The sequence below is a fragment of the Pelodiscus sinensis genome, chromosome 1, assembly GCF_049634645.1.
Source record: "Pelodiscus sinensis isolate JC-2024 chromosome 1, ASM4963464v1, whole genome shotgun sequence".
NCBI lineage: Eukaryota > Metazoa > Chordata > Testudines > Trionychidae > Pelodiscus > Pelodiscus sinensis.
The window spans coordinates 71,560,922-71,588,215 of record NC_134711.1 but is presented as its reverse complement, the minus strand read 5'-3'; the positions used below and the strand labels follow the sequence as shown (position 1 = coordinate 71,588,215).

The 27,294-nt window shown below is 41.8% G+C and overlaps 1 protein-coding gene and 1 long non-coding RNA gene across 4 annotated transcripts in view; both read left to right on the top strand.

Annotated features, from left to right (window-relative positions):
- LOC142829957 (uncharacterized) overlaps nucleotides 1–8,764 on the top strand; it is a 99,904-nt gene extending 91,140 nt beyond the window's left edge. Inside the window, exons 2-4 of one of the 2 annotated variants that reach the window (XR_012904928.1) lie at nucleotides 512–595; nucleotides 1,092–1,187; nucleotides 8,104–8,764. This is a non-coding gene — a long non-coding RNA (uncharacterized LOC142829957). Of the gene's footprint in view, nucleotides 1–511; nucleotides 596–1,091; nucleotides 1,188–5,360 lie in introns of both variants that reach the window. The other variant, XR_012904935.1, reaches the window with a different exon arrangement.
- A 10,659-nt stretch (nucleotides 8,765–19,423) lies between these two features.
- LIN7A (lin-7 cell polarity scaffold A) overlaps nucleotides 19,424–27,294 on the top strand; it is a 76,767-nt gene continuing 68,896 nt past the window's right edge. The window contains exon 1 of one of the 2 annotated variants that reach the window (XM_075932489.1): nucleotides 19,424–20,181. In XM_075932489.1, the coding sequence (XP_075788604.1) occupies nucleotides 20,139–20,181 (43 nt within the window). In that variant the 5' untranslated portion in view covers nucleotides 19,424–20,138. The remainder of the gene's footprint in view (nucleotides 20,182–27,294) is intronic. The other variant, XM_075932498.1, reaches the window with a different exon arrangement.

Genomic DNA, 27,294 nt, shown 5'->3' with positions numbered 1-27,294 from the left:
ATGACCTATGAAGCCAGGTTTCATGAACTGGGCTTGTTTAGTTTGGAAAAAAGAAGATTAAGGGGGGACATGATAGCGGTTTTCAAATATCTAAAAGGGTGTCACAAGGAGGAAGGAGAAAATTTGTTCCTCTTGGTTTCTGAGGACAGGACAAGGAGTAATGGGCTTAAAGTGCAGCAAGGGAGGTTTAGATTGAACATTAGGAAAAAATTCCTAACTGTCAGGGTGGTCAAATATTGAAATAAATTGCCAAGGGAGGTGGTGGAATCTCCCTCTCTGGAGATATTTAAGAACAGGTTAGATGGACATCTGTCAGGGATGGTGTAGACGGAGCTTGGTCCTGCCTTGTGGGCGGGGGGCTGAACTCGATGACCTCTCGAGGTCCCTTCCAGTCCTATGATTCTATGATTCTATGAAATGTTCCTCTTGGCGACACAGAAAATAGTAGTCTTTTCTATGCAGTGCTAGCAATGGATGACCTGCTGATTCTATCATCCTCCTTACTTAACAGCTAACAAGCTTCTGACTAATCATCAGTTGCTAACAACATTTGGACACTGTCAACCTGTTTTGGACAGCAACTGATGGCACAGAGGTGAGAAATAATATTCCACTATTAGCATGCTTCACTGTTGAGCTTCCTAAAACAAACATTTTTAGAATTGAGGGTAAAGGGGTTTCATGCATTTCAACTTAGAACTATGTAAATATTGTATGATATCTTGTATCTCATTGTTTGTGGTTTTCAGCAGTTATTTTGTTTCTTTGCTGAGATTTGTTACAGGGATAAAGAATTTATATGATTGACTATGATAATTTACTTGTACATTTAGTTATATTGATATTTAGACTTTGTAAGGTTACATTTGTTTTTGTCATCCTAATTGCCTGTAATTAATCAGAAAAATATCTCCATATGTTTGTGATTTTGTTTTGAATATATTTCTAATAACAACCCCAATTTTTCAGCAGGAGAAATTAAATATGTTCGTAAAATATAGGGATAGGGCTGGATTCAGGCTTAAGCAGATGCATCATTCAGAAGCTGTCTGCCATGGGTTCCTTAATCTTTAAAATTCAACTAATTGCAGATAATATTTTGACAAGGAAAAAGCATACACAGAGAAATAAAAGAAAAAAACCAAGAGTTGACAACCAGATACACTTGGGAATAAAAACTTAAGAAGGTAAGAATTATGCTATAGAATGGATACAAATGATAAACAAAACTTTGTTGCAGGATGTAGTAGCATTTCTTTGAACAAAATTGTGACATTTTGTTTATGTAGAAACTATGAGAACTTCACAGTTTGTTGTTATTTGGAGGAACCTGTATGCCATTCAACCATCATGGGAAGCGCTCAGCTATGTAAATTCAAAGCCCCCATTTCCACAATTGAGAACAAACCAGAGAGCAATAATTTGAACTCTGTAATTTGTGATACTAAATGCTGGGTTGAAACAACTGAGCAGGGGGAAATAAAATCACAAAACTAAGAGCAATTTTTTATAATTAACAGGAAGTCAAAAATGTTATGACCCCTGAAAGAAAGAAGAGTAGAACCACTAGAAAGCCAAGTTCAGTCATTTGTGTACATTTGTGTACTTTGCTTAACACTTGGGAAATAATGTGCTGACCAGATCATAGTCACAGAGAAACTACTTTTTTATGCTTTTGATTTAGATCCCAAAGAAAATCTTAGCTTATATTATGAAATGTATCACATCAGTGTATGTCTACACAACACACTAAACCAAGGCCCGCACTCAGATTTGATTGCAAGCCCCTTCTGTCCTATCAGTTTGACATGAATCAGCAAGCACTCATGATCTAAGTTCTAGGACCATGCTAGTGAGGTAGGACAAAGCCTGAGTCCCACAGTGACTTGGGCCGAAGACTCAGACCTGAATCAGAAGGACTGTATAGTGTAATATGGATGTATTAGAATAGCTATGGGACCTGTGTCCAGCAACTGTATGCCCAGGTTTACATTGCAGTGTGAGTTTGTAAATAATAAGTCCACTCGTCAGAGTTCCACAGACCTGGGTTTACAATGTAGTGAGGACATAACCCAAGGGGCCCAGTTATTCCACTATGCAAGAGACCTAGTTACACTGAAAAGGGAGGCACTATACATCTCATTAGCAGCTATCCATAACCAAGACAGGATTTTACAAGTAATCACATTAAAAATATCAAACAAAATGGGTCCAAGCTATTATTCTTTTCCAATGATAGTACAAATATATAATTAAACAAAAGAGAATTACATGCAGTAGAACCTTGATTTTGCAACCACCAATTTTATGAACAATGGATTTCCTGTAGTTTCACATTCTGATGCCTTGAGTGCACTGGATTGTATTCACTGTTTTGTAATGATTTGAAGGATTCAGTGCAATCTAGTGCAACTCCAGCATTATATTTATTGTAATTCTGAGATGTTCAGTCCTAAATCCCCAGTTAGTTTGCAAAATAAGGCTTTTACTTTGAAACAATATTTTCTATTGACTATGGAAACTCTTTTTATATCCCCTGCAAAACTGTGGGACATGGAATCAGCTTTAAACCTTTCTGGGAGAGCATATGTGTGGTAGGGAAATCATAGAAATCCAGGTTGAGAGTTCTCATCTGGATATCCATGATCAGGAGGACACTTTTAAGAAAATATAGCATAGACACTCTCGTTCGAATTTGTTAAATCAGGAGTTATTATGTTGAATTTAATTTAATTCAGAATAGTTTCCTAATGTAAATATGGTCTGTGTCTCAATTCCTCATCTGTACAGAAAAATGACTGCAATTGGGCATAACATCTCACAAATATTGATAAGTTTCAAGCTTTCAGCAGAGACCTCATATGCTATCCTTTCTGGATAAATATCATAACACTGGTTTATTATTTACTGAGTTTGTCAGGGCTGAGATAGCTGTTGCTTATAATGAACAGTGAACTCTTTGCCAGTTGGCACAAATGGGCCTGTGTCATAGGACAGACTCCAATACAGGCAGTCCTCCGGTTACATGGATCCGACTTACATCGGATCCTTACTTACAAACGGGGTGAGGCAACCCCGCACTAGCTGCTTCCCCCAGCAGATCAGGGAGATGCGAAGCTATCGCCTCCTCCCCCCCACCCCCCAGCAGACCAGGGAGACGCAGAGCGGCTTTTCTCAGCAGACACCTCAGCTTGAGAATAAAGGACTGAGGGAAGTGAGGTGTGGGAGAATAAAACTGAGCTCTGGAGAAATGTTTGGCTAGAGTTTCCCCTAAAATATGTACCAGTTCCGACTTACATACAAATTCAACTTAAGAACAAACCTACAGTCCCTATCTTGTACATAACCCGGGGACTGCCTGTACTACGGTGTTCGAATAAGAAGGACGGAGACAGATAGGGCTGGCTGGTCATAGGTGAAGATGACAGCAGAGAGAGACAGTTTATGTCCCAAACTCACAAATAATTTGGAATTTCCTTCCCCTTCTCCCCCTTCTGGATTTGCTGATGATGTATTTTTTAAAAAGCTGCTCTGTTTACACAGTTATATAGGATGACTATTTCCTTACCCTCCCATGAACTTTGAAGCCATACTTGTATTGTTTTTTTTATGAATCTTGAGAGTCGTATTAGACCCAGTATTGCAGAAAAAGCACAGACATGTCTAAAGATGCCCTATGAACTTGATACTGACCAGTCCAAAACTGGAGGCTCATGTTCATCATTACTCAAATCTCTGGCCACCTGCTCTCTGTGGCTTTATGATATTTATATTCTGTACATGGTCTAAATCACAAGGCCAGCTTTGTATGTCAGATAATCCCACTCCCTGAAATGGCTTTGTTCATATTTTGAAATGCCTGTATATAAAAATAAATAAAACCTAATCAGAAAAGCCTTTTCCTTTCTGTTAACCTTCTAAAATTGGTTCACCTTTGTTATGTTGTTTTATATGCTTTAAAATAAGCTGCATCCAGAAATCACACACTACATTGGTCAGAAATATTTAGATTCCCATTTATAAGATCAATTGATGCTTGACTCAAATGGACCCCAGTTGTTGCCATAATAGCATTTGAATGACGTAGGTATGAAAGAAATGATTATTCTTTTCATAATGTTTCTAACTCTCAATGAATGAGGCAAAACTAAAAGTGCCTGTTAGTACCAGGGATATTTCACTTTTGTACTGGTGAAAAATGAAGCAGTGTCTTTAAAATGCTTAACAACTGGTGATTAGAGGCTTCAACTAGGAAGATTTTGAACACTTGCAGCCATCCCAGGATCAAGCCCCGAGACTGCTAAGAAGCTATGAAGTTTTGAGCAGCTAGTCACAATAAAAATTAGATGCATCTGCATCTGACAAAGTGGGTTCTAGCCCACGGAAGCTTATGCCCAAATAAATGTGTTAGTCTTTAGTGTGCCACAGGACTCCTTATTGTTTTTGATGAAACAGACTAACATGGCTGCCCCTCTGAAATTAGTCTTAATAGTGTCTATGGTCAAATATATACCAACCCATTAGTATTACAAACACGTCCTCTTCTCCCCACTTCTTTTGTATTTCCTCAGTTATTTTCCTGTTCCTGTGACTTTAATAGCCTAATTCACTAGTAATAACACGGACAACATCAACTCCATATCTTTTGAAGGCAATAATAAATAAACACAAAATGCCTTCACTTCTAGCGAGTACCTGTGATGCTGGATGTAAAAGATAGCTGTTTCCATTAAATTCATGACAAATATTTCCTCTAGCTAGCCTGTAAAATAATTGCTTTAGTGTTTATTTTAACCACATTGCATCCAATCTGTATTTTCCCCCAGAAAAAAAAGTGACTTTACACGATGTTGGTTCGAAAATCTGAGTCCAATTCTGAAAAATGCTGAGTATTCTCAATGCCCACTCAACTTCAGAAGGAGTCAGAAATGCTCAGCATCCTGCAGAACTGGATTCTGGCTTTGCATCCCAAACACTTCTCCATATAACTCACTTGGAAAGTGCATGTGCAGATCACTTAATGCCAACATTTCTGTTCAAATTTCATTGCACAGTTTTGCTGTTTAAATCCTAATAGTTATAACTGGAAAGTGTTTCGAGACCTACTTTCTTGGGATTTGAATGTTAAATGCCACATGCACATTTCTTAAAAGCTTTTTTCCCCTTAGTAATTATCAAAAAATCCTCTTAATAGATCAAACTTACAGCTATCTCAAAAATAATCCACTGAAACCAATAGAAGAGACAGCAATAAGTAGCAATCAGATGTGCATGCAAGCAGAAAGGGCTATGGTATTTGTCACAATAAGTGCATGGAATGCAGAATTTTATTTGCACCTTCTTCCTTTATGTCCCTTCAGAAATAATGTAATTATCACCAAGGAATTTTCTTGGCTTCCTTGACCATGGGATGCTGTTCCAAGAAGAATGACTGCTAAGCAGGGATGAGGTTCACATTTCAAGGACGGAGAAGAGATTATTTGGACACAGACTGGCTAATATAGTGAAAAGGGCTTTAAACTAGGTTCAACAGGAACAGGTGACAAAAGCCCACAGAAAACATGGAGACCTGGGAGATGGGTCAGAAATGGGAGAGAGCATGGTCTATAATAGCAGAGATAAAGGAGGGACAAGGCAGAATTGGGGGGCAAAATCATATTAGTATCTTAGATGCCTGTATACAAATGCAGGGATTATGGTAAATAATCAGGAAGAACTTGAAGTGCTAATAAATAAACACAATTATGACATAGTTGGCATCACAGAGACTTGGTAGAATAATATATACAACTGGGACATTGGTGTAGAAGGGTACAACTTGCTCAGGAAAGATAGGCAGGGAAAAAGGGAGGAGGTGTTGCCTTATATATTAAAAATGTATACATTTGGACTAAGGTAGAGATGGATATAGGAGACAGACTTGTTGAGAGTCTCTAGGTTAGATTAAAAGGGCTAATATAGTGAATTATATATCATGCTAAAGGTCTATTACAGACCACCTACCCAGGCAGAAGAGGTGGATGAGGCTTTCAAATAACCAGACATATGTTGGGAAACTAACACAGCCGGGCACAGATTATCCAATAAGTTCTTGGACTGCACTGGAGACAATTATTCCTCTTCACAAGCAGGAGTTATGATTTTGAAATAACAAGCTCATTATTTTGAAATAACAGTGTGGACACTCGCCTTGTCATTTCAAAATAAGGGGCATTGTTTTGAAATAACTCCCCAGTGTAGACATGCCCATAGAGAGGTACAGGAAAAGACTTCTTGTGCCCTGTCCCCCTTGCACATTCAAACAGAGTGGACTACAGTTTAATATATAATGTGTTCCTACAGGAAAGGGAAATTTTTGCATATTCAAGGTCCACTTCAATACAGGCAGTCCCCGGGTTACATGGATCCAACTTACATCGGATCCCTCTTACAAACGGGGTGAGGCAACCCCACACTAGCTGCTTCCCCCGAGCAGACCAGGAAGACGCGGAGCGGCTTTTCTCAGCAGACACCTCAGCTTGAGAATAAAGGACTGAGGGAAGTGAGGTGTGGGAGAATAAAACTGAGCTCTGGAGATATGTTTGGCTAGAGTTTCCCCTACAATATGTACCAGTTCCGACTTAGGGTATGTCTACACTACCCCGCTCATTTCACGAGGAGTAACGGTAGTTTGAACTAGGAAGCCTAGTTCGAACTACCTAGTTCGTGCCCCGTGTAGCTGCGCTGCACGGTGTTCGAACCAGCGGGGTTTTAAAAATGGCGGCTCCCCGCTTATGCAAATGAAGCCCAGGAAATTCAAATCCCGGGCTTCATTTGCAAGTGCGGTATGCCTACATTACCCTCCTAGTTCGAACTAGGAGGGTAGTGTAGACATACCTTTACATACAAATTCAACTTAAGAACAAACCTACAGTCCCTATCTTGTACATAACCCAGGGACTGCCTGTAGTTAACAAATTTGAGTATTTTCATTTACAACAGCAGCAGAGACAAACTTGCAGGCTCAGTGTTTGATTACAGGTGTTAATGTGATCAGACTGCTGTGTCAGCGAGCCCAGCTCATCATCAACACCAACAATGGTAGGTGAGAATCAAATGCCTTCAGAATAGCCCTGTGAAGGAGTCTGAATCCCAGCAATGTTTAGATCTGTTTAGAAAAAGCTTTCAACAGAGAAATACTGTTGACAGCGGTACAGTTATTAGAGCAGGAAAAAAACCTGAGAATTTGTTCTCTGCCCTGCAACATAGAATGTGGGTCAACTTGAAGGCAAATTTGATGGCTTTGAATGTGAGTACAGAGCAGATTTACCAGAATGGTGTCATATGAGGGCCCTGAGCAGATGGATGACAGCAGGTGTTGGAGAGTGTTGTTAATTTAATGCCAAGAGAAAATGTTCTTCTACAATTTAAAAATAAGTTATCAGAAAAAGCACTTGTAAAGCTGTACATTCGAGGCTTTCCAGAAGGCCTATATAATGGAAATATTGTGTTTGTTGCAGGGTGGTCAGTTAATCGCAGCCAACTCATGCTATTACCAAAACAAATTAACATAATAAAAATTAATCATGATTGATCATAGTTTTAATCGCACTGTTAAATAATACCCATTTAAATTTAGTATAAATATTTTGGATGTCGTGTTTTTCACCTCATCTCATACAAGTACTGTAATGCAATCTCTTTATTGTGAAAGTGCAACTTACACATGTAGAATGTTTTTGTACATAACTGCACTCAAAACCAAAACAATGTAAAATGTTAGAGCCTACAGGTCCACTCACTAACCAACTGTTAGGACAAACAAGTTTGTCTACATTTACAGTAGATAATGCTGTCTGCTTATTTACAATGTTATCTGAAAATAAGAGCAAGTAATACTGATGATGCTTGTTAAAAAATGTGTTAATTAAATCTGTGACTGAACTCCTTGTGGGAGAACTGTATGTCTCCTGCCCTATTATTTTACCCACATTCTGCCATATATTTTGTGTTATGGTGGTCTCGGATGATGACCCAGCATATGTTGTTGATTTCAGAACATTTTGATTGCAGATTTCACAAAAGTCAGAGAAGGTATCATCAATATTTGATTTCTAATTATAGATATAGCACTCAACCCATGATTTAAGAATCTCAAGTGCCTTCCAAAATGTGAGAGGGATGACGTGTGGAACATGCCAGCAGATATCTTAAAAGAGCAAAACTCCAATTTGGAAACTACAGAACCTGAACCACCAAAAAAGAAAATCAACCTTCTGGTTGTGGCATCTGACTCATATGATGAAAATGAACATGCATCAGTCCACACTGCTTTGGACTGTTATTGGGCAGAACCCATCATCAGAACAGACGCATATCCTCTGGAATGATGGTGGAAGCATGAGGGGACATAAAGATATTTAGCCATCTGGCATGTAAATATCTTGAAACAATACTTGTATGCTGTGTTATAAGGCATTGCGAAAATAAGTGGGGCACATGGTCTCCTGTAAATGTAAGTTGCACTTTTGCAATAAAGAAATTGCACTACAATATGTGTATGAGGAGAATTAAAAAATACTGTTTGTTAATTTTTACTTTCTTTAACAATTTACAGTGCAAATATTTGTTATTAAAATAATAATATAAATTGAGCACTGTACACTTTGTCGTCCGTATTGTAATCGAAAGCTAGATATTTGAAAATGTAGAAAACATCAAAAAATATGTAAATTCTATTCTATTATTGCTTAACAGTAAGATTAAAACTGAGATTAACTGTGTTTTTTAAAATCTTTCAATTAGTTGGATTTTAAAATTATGTGACAGCCCTAGTTTTTTCATATAATTTTAATTTGATAATGAACTCAGACATTAATCTTGAAAACATTTAATAATGTGCCCTTTGCTCACATGAGTAGCTCCATGGAGGTTAAAGGAAATACTGAATGAATAAAATTAATATGTTCCTAGGTATCTGTAGGATTGGAATCTTAAAGATTCAGGCTATGTCTATACAGAGGAGCTATTTTGGGATACCTTCGCATCTTAAGGGCAAGCCCATTATATCGAAATATGATGGCTCGCTATTCCGACTTTCCTGTGAACCTTATTGCACGAGGGATAAAGGACATTTTGGAATAGCACCTTATTTTGAAATAATATTGAAATAAGCTACACAATTTACACAGTGGAAATTGCATAGCTTATTTCGAGATAAGGGTGCTGTGTAGACGCATCTTCTCTGACCTATAGAAATTAAGATTTCAAACCTGCCTCCAGACAAATGAGTTCCCTAAATGATTGCACACTTCAATATCCCGACAGATCTGGAACTTATATGAAAATTTTTTTCTGGCACACTCTTAAGAATGGTGTTGACATTAGGACACAGGAAAATAGAACACCATAGCAAATAAGGAACCTGATCTGTGATGTAGAGGCCAGGTGTCATTTGATTGTTCACATTGGCACACAGGTTAGCACTGAAATGATGTAGACTTGTAGTGGTGACCATTAAACTGCTTCTCAGTGCTAAATAACTCAAATACATCCCCTCTTAGTTCTCTTTCCCTGTGAAGACAAAGTGTTATTCAGAACAACTCTCATTAATAGGTCTGACATTCTGATCCACTGCAGTGCTTTAAATATTGTCACTTTGTGAGCATATTGCAAACACAGAATTGGAGTACAATCATAAGTCATCTTTTGAAAACTAAAATATTATTTTTCTTAATTTATACAGTTTAAGGCTAGGATAAATACACAGCTAAACTTGGGTACAATCACATAATTGCTTTGTTGCTGTTTTTTGATAAACTAAGAAACTAGGTTATTTGTGTGAGTCATTATGCATTTGATGATTTCAGAAATACTGACAGCCTAACTTCTACATGTGTCTGTAATCAAATCAGGTTCTGCAAACAGCTTGCCTTTCCTCACATCCCAATCAAAAACTATTAAAAGCACTCAAGATGACAATAGCAATTTGAGCATATTCTCATTTTTACTGATCAGGAAAAAAAGAATTAATTGAATACACTAAAATAAGGGTCAACTACAGTAACTTCTTGAAATCAGGTTTCTAACCATTTGGGCAGGCACCCTGCTAGTTCCTAATGACCACATAACTTGCTTTCCCATCTCCTCACATGTGTATATAGATACAGTAAGTACAAGGCCAAGAGTGAGCAATGTCATTTGTACCATTTGGAGCTCGCAAATTATTAGATACCGCAATTTAATTAATGATACCATAAGAGAATAAGAACGGCCATACTGGGCAGAGAGATGGTCCATCGAGCCCAACTAGCCTTGTCTTCTGATACTTCAGAGGAAATAAACAGAATAGAAAAATATACCATGTGATCCATGTCCCAACTTCTAGAAGTCAGAGGTTTAGGGTCACTCTCAGCATTCAGTAGAATCCCTAATCATCTTAGCAAATATCCCCCAATGGATCTATCCTCCATGTATGTATCTAACTTATCTCCTAACAACAAGTTCAAACAACTATAAGTTGTTTGAAGAATCACTCTCTTATCTTCTGAAGAAGGGTTGTGCCCACAAAAGCTCCCATCTACACTTTTGTTAGTCTTTAAGGTGCTGCAGAACTATTTGTTGTTTTTTTTATGTTTTTTCAGTTACAAACACAGCTACCCCTCTGAGACTTCCTTATGTTTGTTTTAAACTGCTGCCTATTAATTTAATTGGGAGGCCCCTTGTTCTTAAGTTATGTGTCAGGATGATGAACACTTATTCACTTTCTCCACACCATTTATGATTGTATAGATTTCTATCATAACCCCACCCTCCAAGTGTACAAATCCCAGTCTTTTAATCTCTCCTTGTAGGAAAGCTGTTACATCCCCCAATCATTTTTGTTGCCCTTTTCTGTACCTTTTTCAATTTTAATACAGGTTGAGCCTCTGTGATCTGGGTCCAGCAACATCCATGGTCTGACAGGGCCATGGATGTTGCTGGACTAGAGAGCCCCAGTGGCAGATGAGAACCAGATGGTGGGGCCAGTGGGGCAAAGAGCCTGTGCGGCATCAGAGCCTGCAGTCAGTGGGGCTGGGAAGCTGGTGGGGCCACCAGAGCCTGGGGGGGGGGGGGGCACAGAGTCTGCAGCCAGTAGGGCTAGAAAGTTGGTGGGGCAGTGAGTGCTGGAAGAGCTGCTGGAACTCCTGTGGCTGGCAAGAGCTGGAGCTCGTGGGGCCACAGCTGCTGGAACTCATAGGGCCAGTGTTGCTAGAGTCTGAGAGGCCGTGGAGCCCACAGGGCTGCCACAGCCACAGGGCTGGGGGCAATGGGGCCACGTGGTTGGGGAGAGGAGCCTATTGTGGAGGCTGGTACCCCCTCTCTCAGACCTCTCCTGGTCCAGCAAACTCCCTTGTCCGGGACCAGTCATGTCCTGAGGATGTAGGTATATCTTTGTTGAGATGGGGTGACCAGAACTGCATGCAGTACTGAAGATATTGGTGTACAATGAATTTATGTAGGGGCATTCTATTTACTATCTTATTATCTATTACTTTCTTAATGATTCCTAACATTTAGTTAGCTATTTTGACTGCCTCTCCACATTAAGCATATATTTTCAGAGACCATGCATAATCATCCCAAAATCTTTCTTGAGTGGTAACATTTAATTTACATACATTATTTGTATGTATAGTTGAGATTTTTTTTAATGTTCATTATTTTGCCCTTATCAACAATGAATTTTTTCTGCCATTTTGTTGCCCGCTCACCCAGTTTTGTAACATTCCCTTCATCACCATTCACTGTCTTCTTTGGATTTAACTTTGTTGCAGACCTTGCCACTTCCTTATTAACTTCTTTTTCCAGATCACTTATAAATATGTTGAATAGGACTTGTCCCACTACTGATCCATTCTGAAAACTAACCATTTATTCCTAGCCTTTGTTTTCTATCTGTTAACCAGTTACTGATCCATGAAAGGGCCTTCCCTCTTACTTCTTAAGTGCTTACTTTGCTTAAGAACAATTGGTGAGAGACCTTGTCAGAAGCTTTCTGAAAATCCACGAGCACAATATCTACTAGATCACTCTCACCCACGTTTGTTGACACCCTCAGAGAATTCTAATTGATAGATTAGGCATGATTTCCCTTTACTAAAGTCATATTGGTTCTTCCCCAGCATATTCATCTATGTGTCGCATAATTCTATGCTTTATTATAGTTTTGACCACTTTGCCTGGTAGTGAAGTTAGACTTACCAGCTTGTAGTTGCCTGGATTGCCGCTGAATCCTTTTTGGAAAATTGGCATTACGTTAACTATCTTTCAGTCATCTGGTCCAGAGGCTGATTTAAGTAGGACATTACATATCACAGTTAGTAGTTCTGCAATTTCATATCTGAGTTACTTCAGAACTCTTGGATGAATACCATCTGGTCCTGGTACTTTACTACTGTTTAATTTATCAATTTGTTCCAAAACTTCCTCAACTAACACCTCAGTCTGGCACAGTTCCTCAGATTTGTCACGTTAAAAAAATGGTGCAAGTGTGGGAATTTTCCTCACATCATCTACAATGAAAACTAATGGAAAGAATTCAATATCTTTGGCTTCCTTGAATGCTCCTTTACCACCTCAATCACCTAGGGTGCATCTGCACTGTACCAGTAGCTCAAAATAAGCTACACAATTTGAGAATATGAAAATTGCATAGCTTATTTCGAATCAATTTTTAAATAGCTTATTTCAAAATTTGGTGCTGTCTACACAGTGCTTATTTCAAAATAAATCACTATTCTGAAACATCCCTTACGCCTCTTGGAATGAGGTTTGCGGGGATGTCAGACTAGCAAGCCTGCTATATTTCAAAATAACAGGTGTGCTCAAAAGACGCAGAATAGCTATTTTGGGATACTCGAAATAACGCTACAGTGTCAATGTAGCCCTAGAGGCCTCACTGATTGTTTGGCAGGCTTCTGATGTTCTTAAAAACTTTGCTGTTAGCTTTTCTGTCTTCAAATTCTTTTGGCATGCCTAATTATACTTTTACACTTGACTTGCCAGAGTTTATGCTCCTTTCTATGTTCCTCACTAGGATTTGACTTCTAATTTATAAAGGATTCCTTTTTTTGCGTCTGAACAACCTCTTTTAATCATTGTTTAGTCACGGTAGCATTTTTGTCCTTCTTACTATTTTGATTTTTTTTCCATTTGGGATACGCTTAGTTTGAGCTTCTACTATGGTGTTTTTAAATAGTTTCTATGCAGCTTGCAGGTATTTCATGCCTGTGACCATTACTTTTAATTTTTCTTTAGCTGACTTCCTCATTTTTGTATAGTCCCCCTTTATAAATTTAAATGCTAGTTTTCTTTGCTATTTTCCCCTCATAAGGATATTAATTTAATTACATTATTGTTACTATTACTGAGATATATTGGACCAGATCCTGTACTATATTTACTACAGCATTTTTCAACCCGCAGCCTGTATGCAACCCAATTAGCATACAGCAGCAACCCAGCTGTGTGCTAAAATTAAAAAATTTTCTGCTCTGGTCCAGAAGAGGGCATGTCTGACTGAGGGGGAGACAGCATCTTCTAGCCTGCACCAAGGTTGTTAAATATTAGGTAATTAACTAATTGAATATTTGATGCATTTTTGCATCAACTATTTGATCAGTCAATAGGACGCCTCTGCCTTTGAAGTGTAGCCCTAGGGCTGTTGTTACACTTCAAAGGCAAAAGCGTGGAAGTCTGCGGTCAGCTGGGGACTCTGCGAGGTGCCTGATGCTGGGCTCTCCACAGCATTCAAAGCGGCAGCACCGCACGGAGCAGCTGACCCGAGGCGCCATGCGGCGCAGCCACTTTAAAGTACTCCCTTTTTTCCCCCACCCTTGCTGCCTCTATAGATGCAGCAAGAGAGGGGAAGCGACTAGTCAACAATCCTGTCGACTATCCGATAAGCTTTTGTTTATTGGATAGTCGATTAGTCCTGCACCAGTGCGCTTGCCAGCAGGGGGCTGATGGGTGCCATCGCAGGGAGAAGGGGGAGGGGAGAGTGGGTTTATGGACAGGTTTTGGGGAGATGAGGTCTCTGGGCATTGAAGGGCTTGTGGTGCCCGAAGTTTTAGATGTTGCTGCACTCTGCTCTTGGCTCTTCTTGGGTCCAGGATGGCAGCCTGCACAAAGCTTTCCACTCCTGTCCCAGTGGACAGACCAGTTTAATCAGACCAGTTCCCCATCCATACACCACAGCATTTCCCATGAATAAAACCTTCCCCAAGGGATGTCTCTGTTCAGATCACATAATCCTCTGCACCTATCGGCTTTCCCCAGCCCTTGCTTTAAAAACGTGTACTGTATTTCTTTTGGTTTCTGTAAGTCTAAATACCTGACTGCAGACTGGTCTGTATTCACCAATATTATTTCACCATTCATTTTTGCAGGATTTGTATATAACATATTCTTCTAGTTTAACATTCTTTGATAACAAGATTTTACATTCATTAACTAGTTTGTCACTTCTTTGTGTAACTAAATTGATGCAAACAACAAAGGCAGCCAAGAATAATCAATAAACAGTCAAATAAATGGCTCAAGTTGTTTATTGCTGTGATTGTTAGAAAAGCATTATTATAGGCCAAAAAAAAAAAAGTTAATAGAATGCCTAGGTATTCTGGGTGGATTGCTCATTATGCTGATGCTTGGGAGACGTAGGTTTAAAGCTCGCATCAATCATAGTTTGAATATTTAAAAAGTAGGCAGTATAGCATGTGTGCGCAAAGTGTATTCACTGAGCTCAAAAGTCATAAAATAACTAATTTAACTTAAATACTTTCAAAAGCATCAGTGTCAGCTGCTATAAAACCTATCCAACGTTGACTATAAATTATGCGTTAATGATTTGCCCCCACACATTAATTGAAGTCAACAGTGATGCTCCCAGAGCACAAAAGCTCAGTCCTATTTTCACTGTAGACAATTGGAGTTTAGCATTTTAAAACACCATTTGTTAAATTTGAGCTTGTCTGGAGTTTTTTAAAAAGCAGTTTTTTGAAACTATGTCATATGTTCGAATGGAACTTAAAAGTGACTCCAGGATATAACTAATGCAGCACTAGAAGCAGTTGAGGACTATGTCTCAAGATCCCAATCTAATTGGAATAATATTTAACAGTGGATGACCGTCCCAGTGCAGAATGTTCCACGCGTGCTAGTAACATGTATAATTATTACCAAAAGCACCAATTTGCATCTTTTTTATTTTAGAATCCCCCAAAAGTCCCTCTGGAAGAAAGATGCAATTCTCTGCCCAATAAGCAAACTGCACCATAAACCAAATTTCAAATACTTTACAGAAACAATGTGGAACTGGTCTGATTAAATAAAGAGAAAGAGGGTCCTTTCTCCCACTCTCACTGTATGCCAGAATTCATTCCAAAACAAATGTTTATGACTGAGTTATAAAGAAAAAAGGCACTAGCAGGCCCTGCATAATAGTCCTAGCATCCTATATTTTCATTGAAATACTATGGTGTGTTGTGACCTAAGCCAATGTCAGCAAGAGTATTTAAAGCAAAGGCCGATAATGTGCTTTAAATCCCAAAGGATCCATTTTACAAACTCCACACATCATCTTGCAAACCCCTATGCGTATAGAGTTTCCACTGAAGCGAAGAGTTCCATGCAGAAAGCTAGAATGACCAGGCTCCAATGAAGACACACCAATGCTACAGCTGACCTTGCTGCAAAATTTCCTGAGGAAGTGGAATTCTGTCTCTAGAATTATCAAGTTGTTTTTGAGAGGACTGGAAGCACACACAACATTTTCTTTGCTTTATAAAAAGGAGATGAGGAGATTAAAACTGGTGTTATATTGTGAAGCAATCAATTTCTCCATGGTTGAAATTCCTGGGATGGAACACATGGTAAATATTACAGAATGTGACATGAAATGAAGAGTACAATAGCCAACTGAAACTACAGGAAGAATTTAGATAGGCAGACTATAACAACCCAAAGTGAAGTTTGATGAGAAATAGAACCCTGGATCAAAATCTGAAGATGTCATATAGTGCCTCAGCAACAAGTTCCAAGGAAAAGCCAAGATCTGTGGAAGTCTCCATTCAAGTATTGATCAGGTTTAACCCTGCATGGCGTGGAACATCTGACCTGTTAATCTAATAGTAGTCACAAAAGGGCACTCAAAAGAGGCACAAAGTTGCCCTACGATTTAGCCTGTAGAAAGCACCTCTTTCCGAATGTGATTGCTCTTAAACTTGAGTACTACTTTTTTTTTTCTTTTTTTAGAGCTGGATCTTAGTAACTTATCCATGTGACATGTCTATTAGTCATTTATTAACAGGCCACACAATTTTATATATGTATTTTGTTTTAAAATGTCTGCTTTTAATTTGTCAGTTTAAAAAGAGTCTGAAGAATTCTGAAAACGTACAGGGAAAAAACAACTTGATTGCTTAATTAGCTTGGCAGTGTGATTTTAATATTATTTAAACATACTTCCCATAATAGGCTTTTTAAAAGTGTCATAACAGTTTGAGAGTTGTCACATTAGTCTGTTATAGCTCCAAATGTGTACATTCTTCTCAGTTTAAGGCAATGAATCCCATATATACTAATGTGACTGCTTAAAAGGAGCTGTTTCATTTTATGTCAATCCAGCTGCTATGCAAATACATAAAATCTACATAATAAAAATCTTTATGTTAATTTAGGTTAAGATAATTGACTGCCTGGCAGTAACTGATTTTCAAATTTCAGCATTTTAGCCAATTAAAACATTTTCTTGTCAACACAGCCAAACTGATTTGACTACTATATTTATTACACACGAGGAGTTTTTATTTTTTAACTCATCTTTCTAAGTTAAGTGTATTCTCTTACACTCACCTGATTATAAAACATACAAAATTTGTGGTAAAATATTCAAGTGTGGAAAAATATTCAAATGTTCCTTTATTACTTAAATTTTAATTGAATTCTTTGTTTGAACTCCCAAAATTTCACTTTGCGTCTGTAACATTTTTGTAATGCAATTTCTTTAGTACAGTTTATCTTGTATATTTTAAAGAGAAAATATAGAAACAAAAATCCCACCATGTTTAAGTATACAGGCTCTCTCAGAGATTTGGAGAGTCCCAGGCCACTTCCAGCTTTTGAGGTCCCTAGACAAATTGTGCAAGAAAGCGCTATGACGCACATGAAAAAAATAAGGCACCAAAAAGAGTGAAACATAATTTGATTTTTTTATTTAGCAAATGCTTTTCTGGCCTTTTCACATCTCTTATTTGCTTAAATTTGCAACTTTAAGCTGAGAGACTGTCACATTTTGATCTGATACTTATCAAATGCTAACAATTTTTTACAAGTGTCTAAATTTGAGGTCCCCTTTGAACTTGAGGCCCAGACCAAATGGCCTTCCTGCCTCTCCCTCTTCCCCCCGACTGGCCCTATGAATATGTACTGAACAACAGCAAAATGCGCATAATGCACAGCAGAGCAATCAGTGAGGAAGCAGGCCTTGTCTCATTTCATGCAAACCTTTTTTTACCACTGCATCTTTCAGATGGCAGGCTGCAGCGGTTCATTAGCTCTCTATCTATACACTTTTATTCCTCAGAAGGAAGATAGCTGGACTCCCTTTGGTTTACGTAGTTCAAGTTTTTAAACTGTGGGTCTGGACCCCAAAGTGGGTGGACTGACAACCCTATTTTGATTGAGTTGCCAGGTCTGACATTATACCTGCTGGGGGCTAAAGCCAAAGCACAAGCCTGGGGCTGAAGCCCTTTGTTTCAGTTTTGCACCCAGCCCTGGCTTGGGCTTTGGCCCACTGGCCCAGATGATGGGGATTTGGGTAGGCTTAGGCATTGGCTCCCACTCTTGGGCTATGTCTACACTCGTGGCTTCTTGCGCAAGAACAGCTGTGCTTGCGCAAGAATCTGCAGAGCATCCACACAGCCCACCTGCTCTTGCGCAAGGAAATTTACAGTACAGCATGGTAAGAGAGGGTGTCTTGCGCAAGCACGACTCTCTTTTTTATCAGGTATAAGCCCTCTTGCGCAGGAGCTCTTGCGCAAGAGGGCAGTGTGGATGCTCGGCAGGGATTTCTTGTGCAAGAAACCCTGTGGCTAAAATAGCCATCAGAGCTTTCTTCCGGAAGAGAGAGTCCACACGGCCATGGGCACTCTTGCACAAAAGCACAGCTCGCACAGGGCAGCGTGGACGTGTTCTTGCGCAAGACTTCTGGCACAAGAACCCTTGCGCAAGATGTTCTTGCGCAAGAAACCGCCAGTGTAGACATAACCTTGGGCTATGTCTATACTGATGGGTTCTTGCGCAACAACATCTTGCGCAAGGGTTCTTGTGCAAGAACTCTTGCACAAGAACATGTCCACACTTCCATGTGCTTTTGCACAAGTGTCTATGGCAGTGTGAACACTCTCTTGCACAAGAAAGCTGTGATGGCCATTTTAGCCATAGGGCTTTCTTGCACAAGAAACCCTTGCCCTGTGCCCACAGGGATTATACCTGTTAGAAAAGAGCGTAGCTCTTGCGCAAGAAGCCCTCTCTTACCACGCTTTACTGTAAATCTTCTTGTGCAAGAGCGGGCAGGTAGTGTGGATGCTCTGCAGAAAAATGGCCATTCTTGTGCAAGAACCCACCAGTGTAGACATAGCCTTGGCAGCAGCAGATATAGGGCAGGGTGAGCGGGGTGGCTGCCCCAGACCCCACGCTTCAATAGGTCCCGCGCCCTAGGCCCCACAAAACTTTCATCCACCCCTGAGTCTTGGAGTCATGAAGTAGTTTTTATTGTCAGAAAGGGATTGTGGTGCAATGAAGTCTGAGAACCTCTGGCCTAGGAAGTTATTAAGAGAGCACAATAAAAATATCCATGAGCCTGTTTACAAATCTTTCCAGCTTTCACAAATCACAGTCAGCATCAGATGACCAAAACCACATCTATGACTTTGGGACACTTTCTCTGCCAAATGCCATCTTCTACCTCAAGCCACTGAGGCATGAAAGCTGATTTAAAACAAAACCAGTTGCAGAACTTATTTTGTATTGGATTTTTTTTTCATTTCCAAGAATGGCTGAGCCATTTTCCTTCCAAGATTACAAAACTATATTGTCCAGGACTGACATCTAACCTGGCAAACTTCCATGGAGTAAGTAAAAATGAGAAAATCAACCACTGCATGACTGCACAGTCAGGGTAAGGGCTAGGCTTGTATCTAGAGCACTGGACTGGGACTCAGGAAATCTGGCTTCCTTCCTGTCATTGTGTACCGCCTCCATGCAAGCTTCGGCATGCTACTTAGTCTTTTTGCCTTAGTTCCCCATTTTACAGATAAGGATAGTGCTGGAGCCACACAAGTTAAAGAACACCCAATTAGAAGGGGCTGTTTCCTGCTGCTGGAGAAATCTCCCTCCTTCTCTGGGGCACAAGGGCTACGGTGCCCTCCAATTCATACCCCATTACACTGTCTATCAGCAGCATCCTTTCCCCTTCCCCCCACGCTCAGGGCAACCAGCTGCAGAGTTCTCCTCCCAGCCACTCCTTGCCCTGCCCTCTCTCTGAGCCCACCCCGCCGCTGGCGCCACAGGACGGCAGAAGGGGAGGCTACATTTCGGGTAGCATCTGAAGTCTGCCTCCTCCCCCACTCCCCAGCTCTGCCAGCCGCCATCCGGCGTGTCTTCCCTCCCCGGGGGCTTGAGCCTGGCTCCCACTCCCGCGCCATTGCTACAGCTCCAGCTAGTCGGGGTTTTCCCCCGGGGCTGTGCAATCAGAGTTCCCTAAGGCCAGGGCTGCGGGAGGCCCGATGGGCTCGCCCCTGCCCCGGCGGGAGGGTGGGGAGAGCCGCGGGCAGGGAGCACGGCCCAAGCTGCCGCGCACATCTGGACGCCCTCAGCAAGGCGCTGGGGGGAGCCAGCCAGCGGCTGCACACGCACCTCGGGCCGGGGCGGAGCTCGCCCCGCCTAGCTACATGTGGCTAGCGCCCCGCGCCTCCGGGCAGCCTCCAGCATCCCTGGCCACGCACTAGCCCCCTCCCCGCCCCAGCGCCACCCACCGCCTCAGCGCCCTCCCTGTCTCCTCCTCCTCCTTCCCCCGCACGCCGCCGGAGCAGAGCCTCACTCCGGCTGCAGCCGCAGACATGGCGACGCTCGCAGCGGTGCAGCCGCTCACATTGGACAGAGGTAAGCGAGCTGCCGCCGCGGGGAGCGGCTCGGGCAGGGCTGCCCGGCGCCCGGAGCGAGACCGCCGCTAGGCTGCCGGGAAGAGGCTGGTGTCTCCTGGAGACCCGTCCCCGGCCGGCACAGCCCGCTCCTGGCTGCCGCCGGGCAGCCCCTGCCTGTCGCACACCCTAGCCCGCGGGGAGCCGCCAAAGCTTCGGGAGCCGCTGGCCCGGGTGCTCGGTGTGGAAGCCGCCGCTGGAGTTGCTTTGGTGCCGGCTGCGGGAGAACAGGGCAGCGGGAATGGGGGGCGCTGCCTCCCCTGGCAGTTCAGACTGCAGGTGGCTGTAAGGTGGAAGGGCAGGGAGGGAAGCAAAGAGACCAAACTTTCTTCCAGTGGGAGAAGGGCTTGGGGGGCTGGGGTCGGGCTGGCACCCTGAGGAGGCAGCAGAAGCACGGATCGGTCCAGTACCAGGAGGAAGGGGCTTAGTACATTGCAACTCCAGGGTGGTGCTGCTGGTTAGTGTAGTGTAACACCGAGATCTCTCGGCTGTTACTCTGTGTAGCTCTAGGATCTCGCTTTGCTCTTAAGCATCGGTTCTTCGCTACCTTGTCTCTGCTAACTTGCTCTCCAGTACAGCATTTTGCTGTCCTAGCATCTCTAGCGTGCGTGGCTTCCGAGAATGTCCCTCTACTAGGTTCTCAAGTATAGCGGTGGAGTTGCTGGCATATAGAGACGTTTCTAATAAATAGCTTTGTGGTGGCTTCACTTTTTCATAGCTGAACCACGAAGAAAAGGGCTCCTGCACTAGCAGAAGAAACACTCAGCTGGGTGAAAAAAATCTGATTTTTTTTGCCGCGGGGGGGGGGGGGGGGGGAGGGAGTGAGGGAAATGTGAGCGAACTGAAATTTGCCATATTTGCTACTATTAATACTGCTTTCAGATAGAGTAGCTTGTGAACCTATTCCTGCAGACAGCTAGTTGCTCCTGGTATTGATGACAACACTGATCAGTCTTTTCCACCCACCAGACTGTGACAGCAGCACCTTTTTATCCTTCTTTTTGTATAGACCATTACAAAAGAGATTAAGAGGGGGTACAGAAAGCTTGAAGCTATGCTAAAATTAAACTTCTGCCACAAGGCAGTAAAATTAGACCTCCTACCCAATCTGATCAGGCAACAATAGGAAATGATTTCCAAACTGATGCCATTGAAAGTCCATTTGTAACCCTAGGGGTATTTGGTTATTAGAGAGGGGAAAATAACTTGCTTAGTTATAATTATTTGCATGGCTTTTTCTTCTTTCTGGGTTCTAGTTTAAGAGAGATCAAACATGCTGTCTGGACAGAACTCCCTAAGTGTTAGAACATTTTTCTTTCTAATCCGTATCTTGTGTGTCTGAGCCCCCAAGCAATTTGTAAATCCTTAACTTTGTAGAGAATGATTTAGGCCAGTGCCTTGGTTTTAAAAATACTCTATTTAGAAGATTAAGATGGGGAGCTTCCTGCTGTACATTCAATGAAAAAGAAACCTGATAAACTCAGTATGAGATTTTAATTTAGAGGACACTAACATTATTTTGCTGGAAGCAATTTGAGAGCATAGCAGTTTTTGTGGTGCCGATCACAACTTTACTGTGAGTTAGGTGGATTTTTGAAAAAGATACTCAGACAAAAGACAGAACAAAATGAAGTTATTCCTGAAATAAATTACTGTCATGCAGTAAATTAAGGAGAATACATGTTTCTACAAAGTTCTTAGAAATCTACTGTGTAATGTACAGTTTCATCCCAATATTGTTTGCATTAAGCAGGACAAGTCTATTTCTTGGTAAAGGATTGAACAGATGGTGATCCACTAGCATGCATGGCTGTTCAAAGAGAATTATTAGTATTTCAATATTATGATCCCATTGAATTCCTGTATATTGTTAAAACTATTGGGTTTTTAAAATCTCATTCTCTTCATTAATTTTCGTTCTCTGCATTAATCATTATTAAGATTCCACTTGATATGGGCTGGGGACTTGTGCCTACCACTTTTGTAGAGGTGAAAGTTAAGGGCCAAAATGTCTTCCTGTGGCTGAAGAAAATGAAAATTAAGTGAGGTCATTCATCAATTCTAGTGACTCCTAACAGGACTCACAGTTAATGTCATTGAGATGCAGAATTCATCTCACAAGGTGATTTCATGCAACAAGGCAAAGAAATATATATGAAATATTCATGTCCCAGTGAAGACCACTTTTTCTATGTGGACACAGTTGCCTTGCATGGGCTGCTACTGCTGAGAGTTCTAGAACTATCTCACTCAAGCCCAGTGCCTCCACATGTTGTCACCTGAATCCTTCCCTCCCCAGCCAGGAAAGAAGGGAATCTCTGGGGCAGCAAGGTTGCTTAAATCAAGGAAGAAACACTGTCTTTATTTTTAATCAAAAGAGAAAGAACGGGGTTCCTCCTGAGTCTGCCAGTCTTGAGACTGGTAATCCACTCTGGAATATACCATAGAGTTGCATCAGCTCCATGCTCTCCCATGGAGAAATCAGTGCAACAAGGTGAGTAAAGGGCATTCCTGGAAGGGATATAGCATTTCAAGTGATTTTGGGGAGGAAATTATTCCATGGGTTCCTTGGGGACAGTGTACTGTGCCTCTGCACTGCCTCCTCTTCTGGGCAGTGTCAGAATGGTGAAATCTAGCCCTGTGGGCAAAATGTACAGATGTAAAATCTTAATTACTATCTTGGAATATTGTCATCATACACACAAAAAATAACTTATGCACAATTTTTTTTTCCAAACCCCATCACAGGTAAATGAGATATATACAGGTTAGAATAAAATAACACTTAAATGTGATTTTCATTTTTCTGTGAATGATTGGAAGCTGATATAATTCAAGATGATTACTTCTATCTAAAGGACAAGAATTAACTTACTTAATTCCTGTCAGCATGTTGCTCTCTACCTGCATAACCGTCTGTCTCTGCAGGAGTCTAATACATAAAGCATGTTTCCAGTATATCAGAAATTTTAATCACAATTTCATTTCACAAATATCTCCCTTTAGTCTGAGCATTGTATGGTACTTGGAGAAAGGCAATATATGTCCTGTGGTGGGAATGCGATGTGATGCAGCTACTAGGGCAGGTGCAGCAGTGAGGGTTTTATAGAGCAGTGGTTCTCAACCTTGGGGATATTCAGAGGTCTTCTGGGAGTATCTCAACTCATCTAGATATTTGCTTAGTTTTACAATAGGATGCATAAAAAGCACTAGCAAAGTCAGTTAAAATTTGATGCAGAAAATAACTTGTTTATGCTGCTCTATATACTGTACACTGAAATGTATGTACAGTACTATATTTATATACCAGTTGATTTAGTTCATAATTATATGATAAAATGAGAACATAAGCAGTTTTTTCAGAAATAGTGTGTTGTGACACTTGTATTTTTATGTCTGATTTTGTAAATAAGTATTTTTAAATGCCATGAAATTTGGGGATACATAAGACAGATCTGACTCCTGAAAGGCATACAATAGTTTGGAAAGGCTGAGAACCACTGCAGTGAGGCTGATTTTTTTTGGGAGGGTGGGGGGCAGGGAAGGAGAGCAAGGGGGTTATAAGTGTTCAAGAGATTTAGGAGAGGAAAAAGCCTGTAATACATAGTGGATGGTGGAATGTGCTGGATATAATAAACCTTGGAATTTGCAAGGTTTTTGACACAGCCCTACATGGCATTCTTATAAGCTGGAGAAAGGATGACTCAGTAGAACTACTATTAAGTGGATACACAGTTTGTTAAAAACAAGTGCAAACAGAGAGTAATTATTAATGGAATGATGTCAGATTAGGAAAAGGTTTCAAATGGGGTACCATGGGGATCTGTTCTGCGTCCCGCATTGTTTAACATTTTTATTAATGACGTGAATATAAGCATAGAGACCATACTGATCAAATTTGAGGATGACATAAAGCTAAGGGAGGTGGCAAACACATTGGAGGATAGAACTAAAATGCAAAGGTATCTTGATTAAATTGGAGAACTGGATTATAGACAACAAATTGAAATTCAACAAAGACAAATTAAGGTGCTAAACGTAGAGAAGAAAAAACAAATGCACAAATGTGGGATATAATTGGCTTGGAAGCAGCCTGGCTGAGAAGGGTCTAGGAGTTGTGGTGGATCTCAGTCTCAGAATGAGTGAACAGTGTGATGCTATTGCAACCCCCCCCCCCCCCAACAAAAAATCCCCACAAATCAGCTTTGGACTTCATTTCCAAAGGCAAAGTATACAAATCATGGGAGGTGATAATACCATTCTACTCAGTGCTGGTTGGACAACAATTTTGGTCACCACTGTAAAGAAAAGATGTAAATAAACTAGAAAACCTCAAGAAGCCACCAGCAAAGGTGATCAAAGGGATGGAAAGCAAGACACAAGTAAAGATTGAAGAGACTGAGTATGTTTCATTTGGAAAAGTGGAAATTAAAGGGGAGGGGAACAGGATAGCCATTTTCAGACACCTGAAAGGCTGTCATAAAAAAGATGGGGGAGGGAGGAAATGCCCTATTTTGCCACAGAGGTCAAGACACGAAGCAATGGAATTCAACTACAACATCACAGATTTAGATTCAATAATAACATCCTAAATTGCAGAATAGTAGGACAATGGAAGAAACTGCTTAGGTAAGTCTTCGAAGCTCCTATACTGATTTTTTTTTAAAAAAGAGGGTGGATAGCTATCTGTCTTGGATGGTTTAGATACAGCAAATCCTGACGCTTGACAGGGGGATAGACTAGCTTTTTGCAGTTGTTTCTAACCCTATGATTCTTGGATTCTATAACAACAATGGGCAATCTAGGCTAGTGAGTGGGATGCATGAGTTACCCTCCATCTCAGCGGGCTGCATGATTGTCATAACCAAGACAATCTCCTAGGATAGGGTAGTCTTGCTAACTCGGTTTGCATACTTAGGGTGCATTGACTGAATCCTAGCAGTGCTTTGATTGGATGCAGGGATAGCGCATGGATCTCACAGCCAAAGTTGTGTGCAATCAGCATGCACCTCATTTCACAAGCCCTTTTTTTTACATACATGTAATTTTAGTAATACTGTTAGGAAAAATAACTACACAGATGGAAACCAGCAGAATCTGGAAACCCTGCATATGGGCAGTGGTAAACAAAAAGTCTCGTGGGCCACCCATAGAACCCCAATGGGCTGCATGCAGTGCACAGGTTGCAGATTGACCACCACTGTTCTATAGTGACTTACACAGAGCCAGAGCTTGGAGGTTGGGAAACACAGAGAACATAGGAGAAGCACCATTTGGAGATAACCGTGAAGGGGGCTAGGGCAACCGTAACACTTTTATCTTTTAAAGTTTGATCATTCTGCAGTCTTTGCTTAATCTGGATCATAGTAATGTGCTACTGAGGGGTTGAGGAGCAGACTCACTCTGCAGTGCCTCACTGCTATAGCCCTCCTACTCTATGACCTAACATCTCCTGCTTGCAGAGCCCACTCTCCACCTGCCTCCACTCTCTCACTATTCCCCAACTCCCCCTCATGATCATCTCAAACTCAAGCCTTCCCATGAGAACACTGTTTCCCATGATGTCTTCTACCAGAGACCTGCTGCCTTCTTAGTACTTTTCCTGCTGCACCATACCGCCTGCTATAGTACAGATTAACCCAATGTTCCCTCCCCATGCTGCTACCAGACCTTCAGTCAACTCATCAGAAAAGCTTTGCTTAAAGATCCTTAAGCTTGTCTCTAAAATGCCTACATTCCTCAGCTCCATGCCCTTGGAACCCCATGTACCTCTAGGTGGCATTCACCTCTTTTTTCCAAATGTCTGCTGATGGGGGAGGACCAGAGTGAACTCTCCTATCTTCCTTCTTTGTGGGGGACATGAAGAAGGATTTTCAGTCTCCCCAAATCAAGGATGGCCTCCAATGGGACTGTTGCCTCTCTGCCACTATCAAACTATGGCTAGCCTAAGAGTCTGGGCCCATCTTTTATAGGCCAGAGTCTCCGTGAAAGAGAATCCTCACAGAACTAGGGATGTGAATGGTTAATGGTTTAACTGGGTGATGCTTACTGGCTATGGATAACTGGTGGCCCGGATGGGCTGGAGCAACTCTCGCTCACAACTTGGGCAGGGGACTGCTTCAGCCCACCCGCAGGGCGGTGGGCCCGGCCTAAGCAGCCCCTGCCTGTGGCAGGCCTGGCCTGGCCAGAAAAGCCCCCACCCATGGTGGGCTCGGCCTGGCCAGAGCAGCCTGCCATGCTATGGGCGGGAGTGCTCCATGGCAGAGGGCCTCTCCAGCCTGGCTGATCTGCCATGCCACGTTGTGGGCAGGGGGCTGATCTAGCCCAGTCAAATTGGAGCAGACCCCTAACTGCCCCCATTTAAGTGTTCCACTGGTTAAACATAATGTTTAACTGGTTGACTGATTAAACTGGATTTTATATCCTTAGACAGAACATATGCAAGGACTTCTCAACATAAAGAAATCCTACTTGAGAGGTGGGGTATTCCGAGACCCAGGCATCTCAGCATCCTCATATCACCCTCCTCACTATGCTTCCCCTGTCAGTTACTCGACAACCCTATGCTCCCCCAGCCATATGTCCCTCAGACCAAATTAAGGATATAAGCGAGTAGTCAACTACCTAATAAGCCTAGGCTTATTGGGTGGTTGAGTCAACCACTCGAATTCTCCCCCTCCGCCCGCCTCTGTATCAGAGGCAGCAGTGGTGCGGGGGAGCAGGAGCCAGTGCTGGAGGGAGTCGGCTTAAAGCTGGTTCCCCACCAGGCAGCACCATCGCTGCCTGCCCCACCCCCATCAGTCACAGCATCATGGGGGGCAGGACAGGGGAGGCTGTCACAAAGCAGCTTCTGCCCACACTGGGTCCAAGCTTCGCATGGACAGAGGCTGCTCCAGCAGCAGCACCTGTACACAGAGGCCTGGACTGGGACCCCGGTGGACAGGGGCTGCTGCTAGAGCAGCCTCTTCCCGCAGCCAGCCCAGGCCACCACAGACAGGGGCTACTCCTGCTGGGCAGGCAGCCCGGCTCAGTCCCGGCTTGCAACGGGTCCAGAACCTACCCCTGCTGCGCCTCT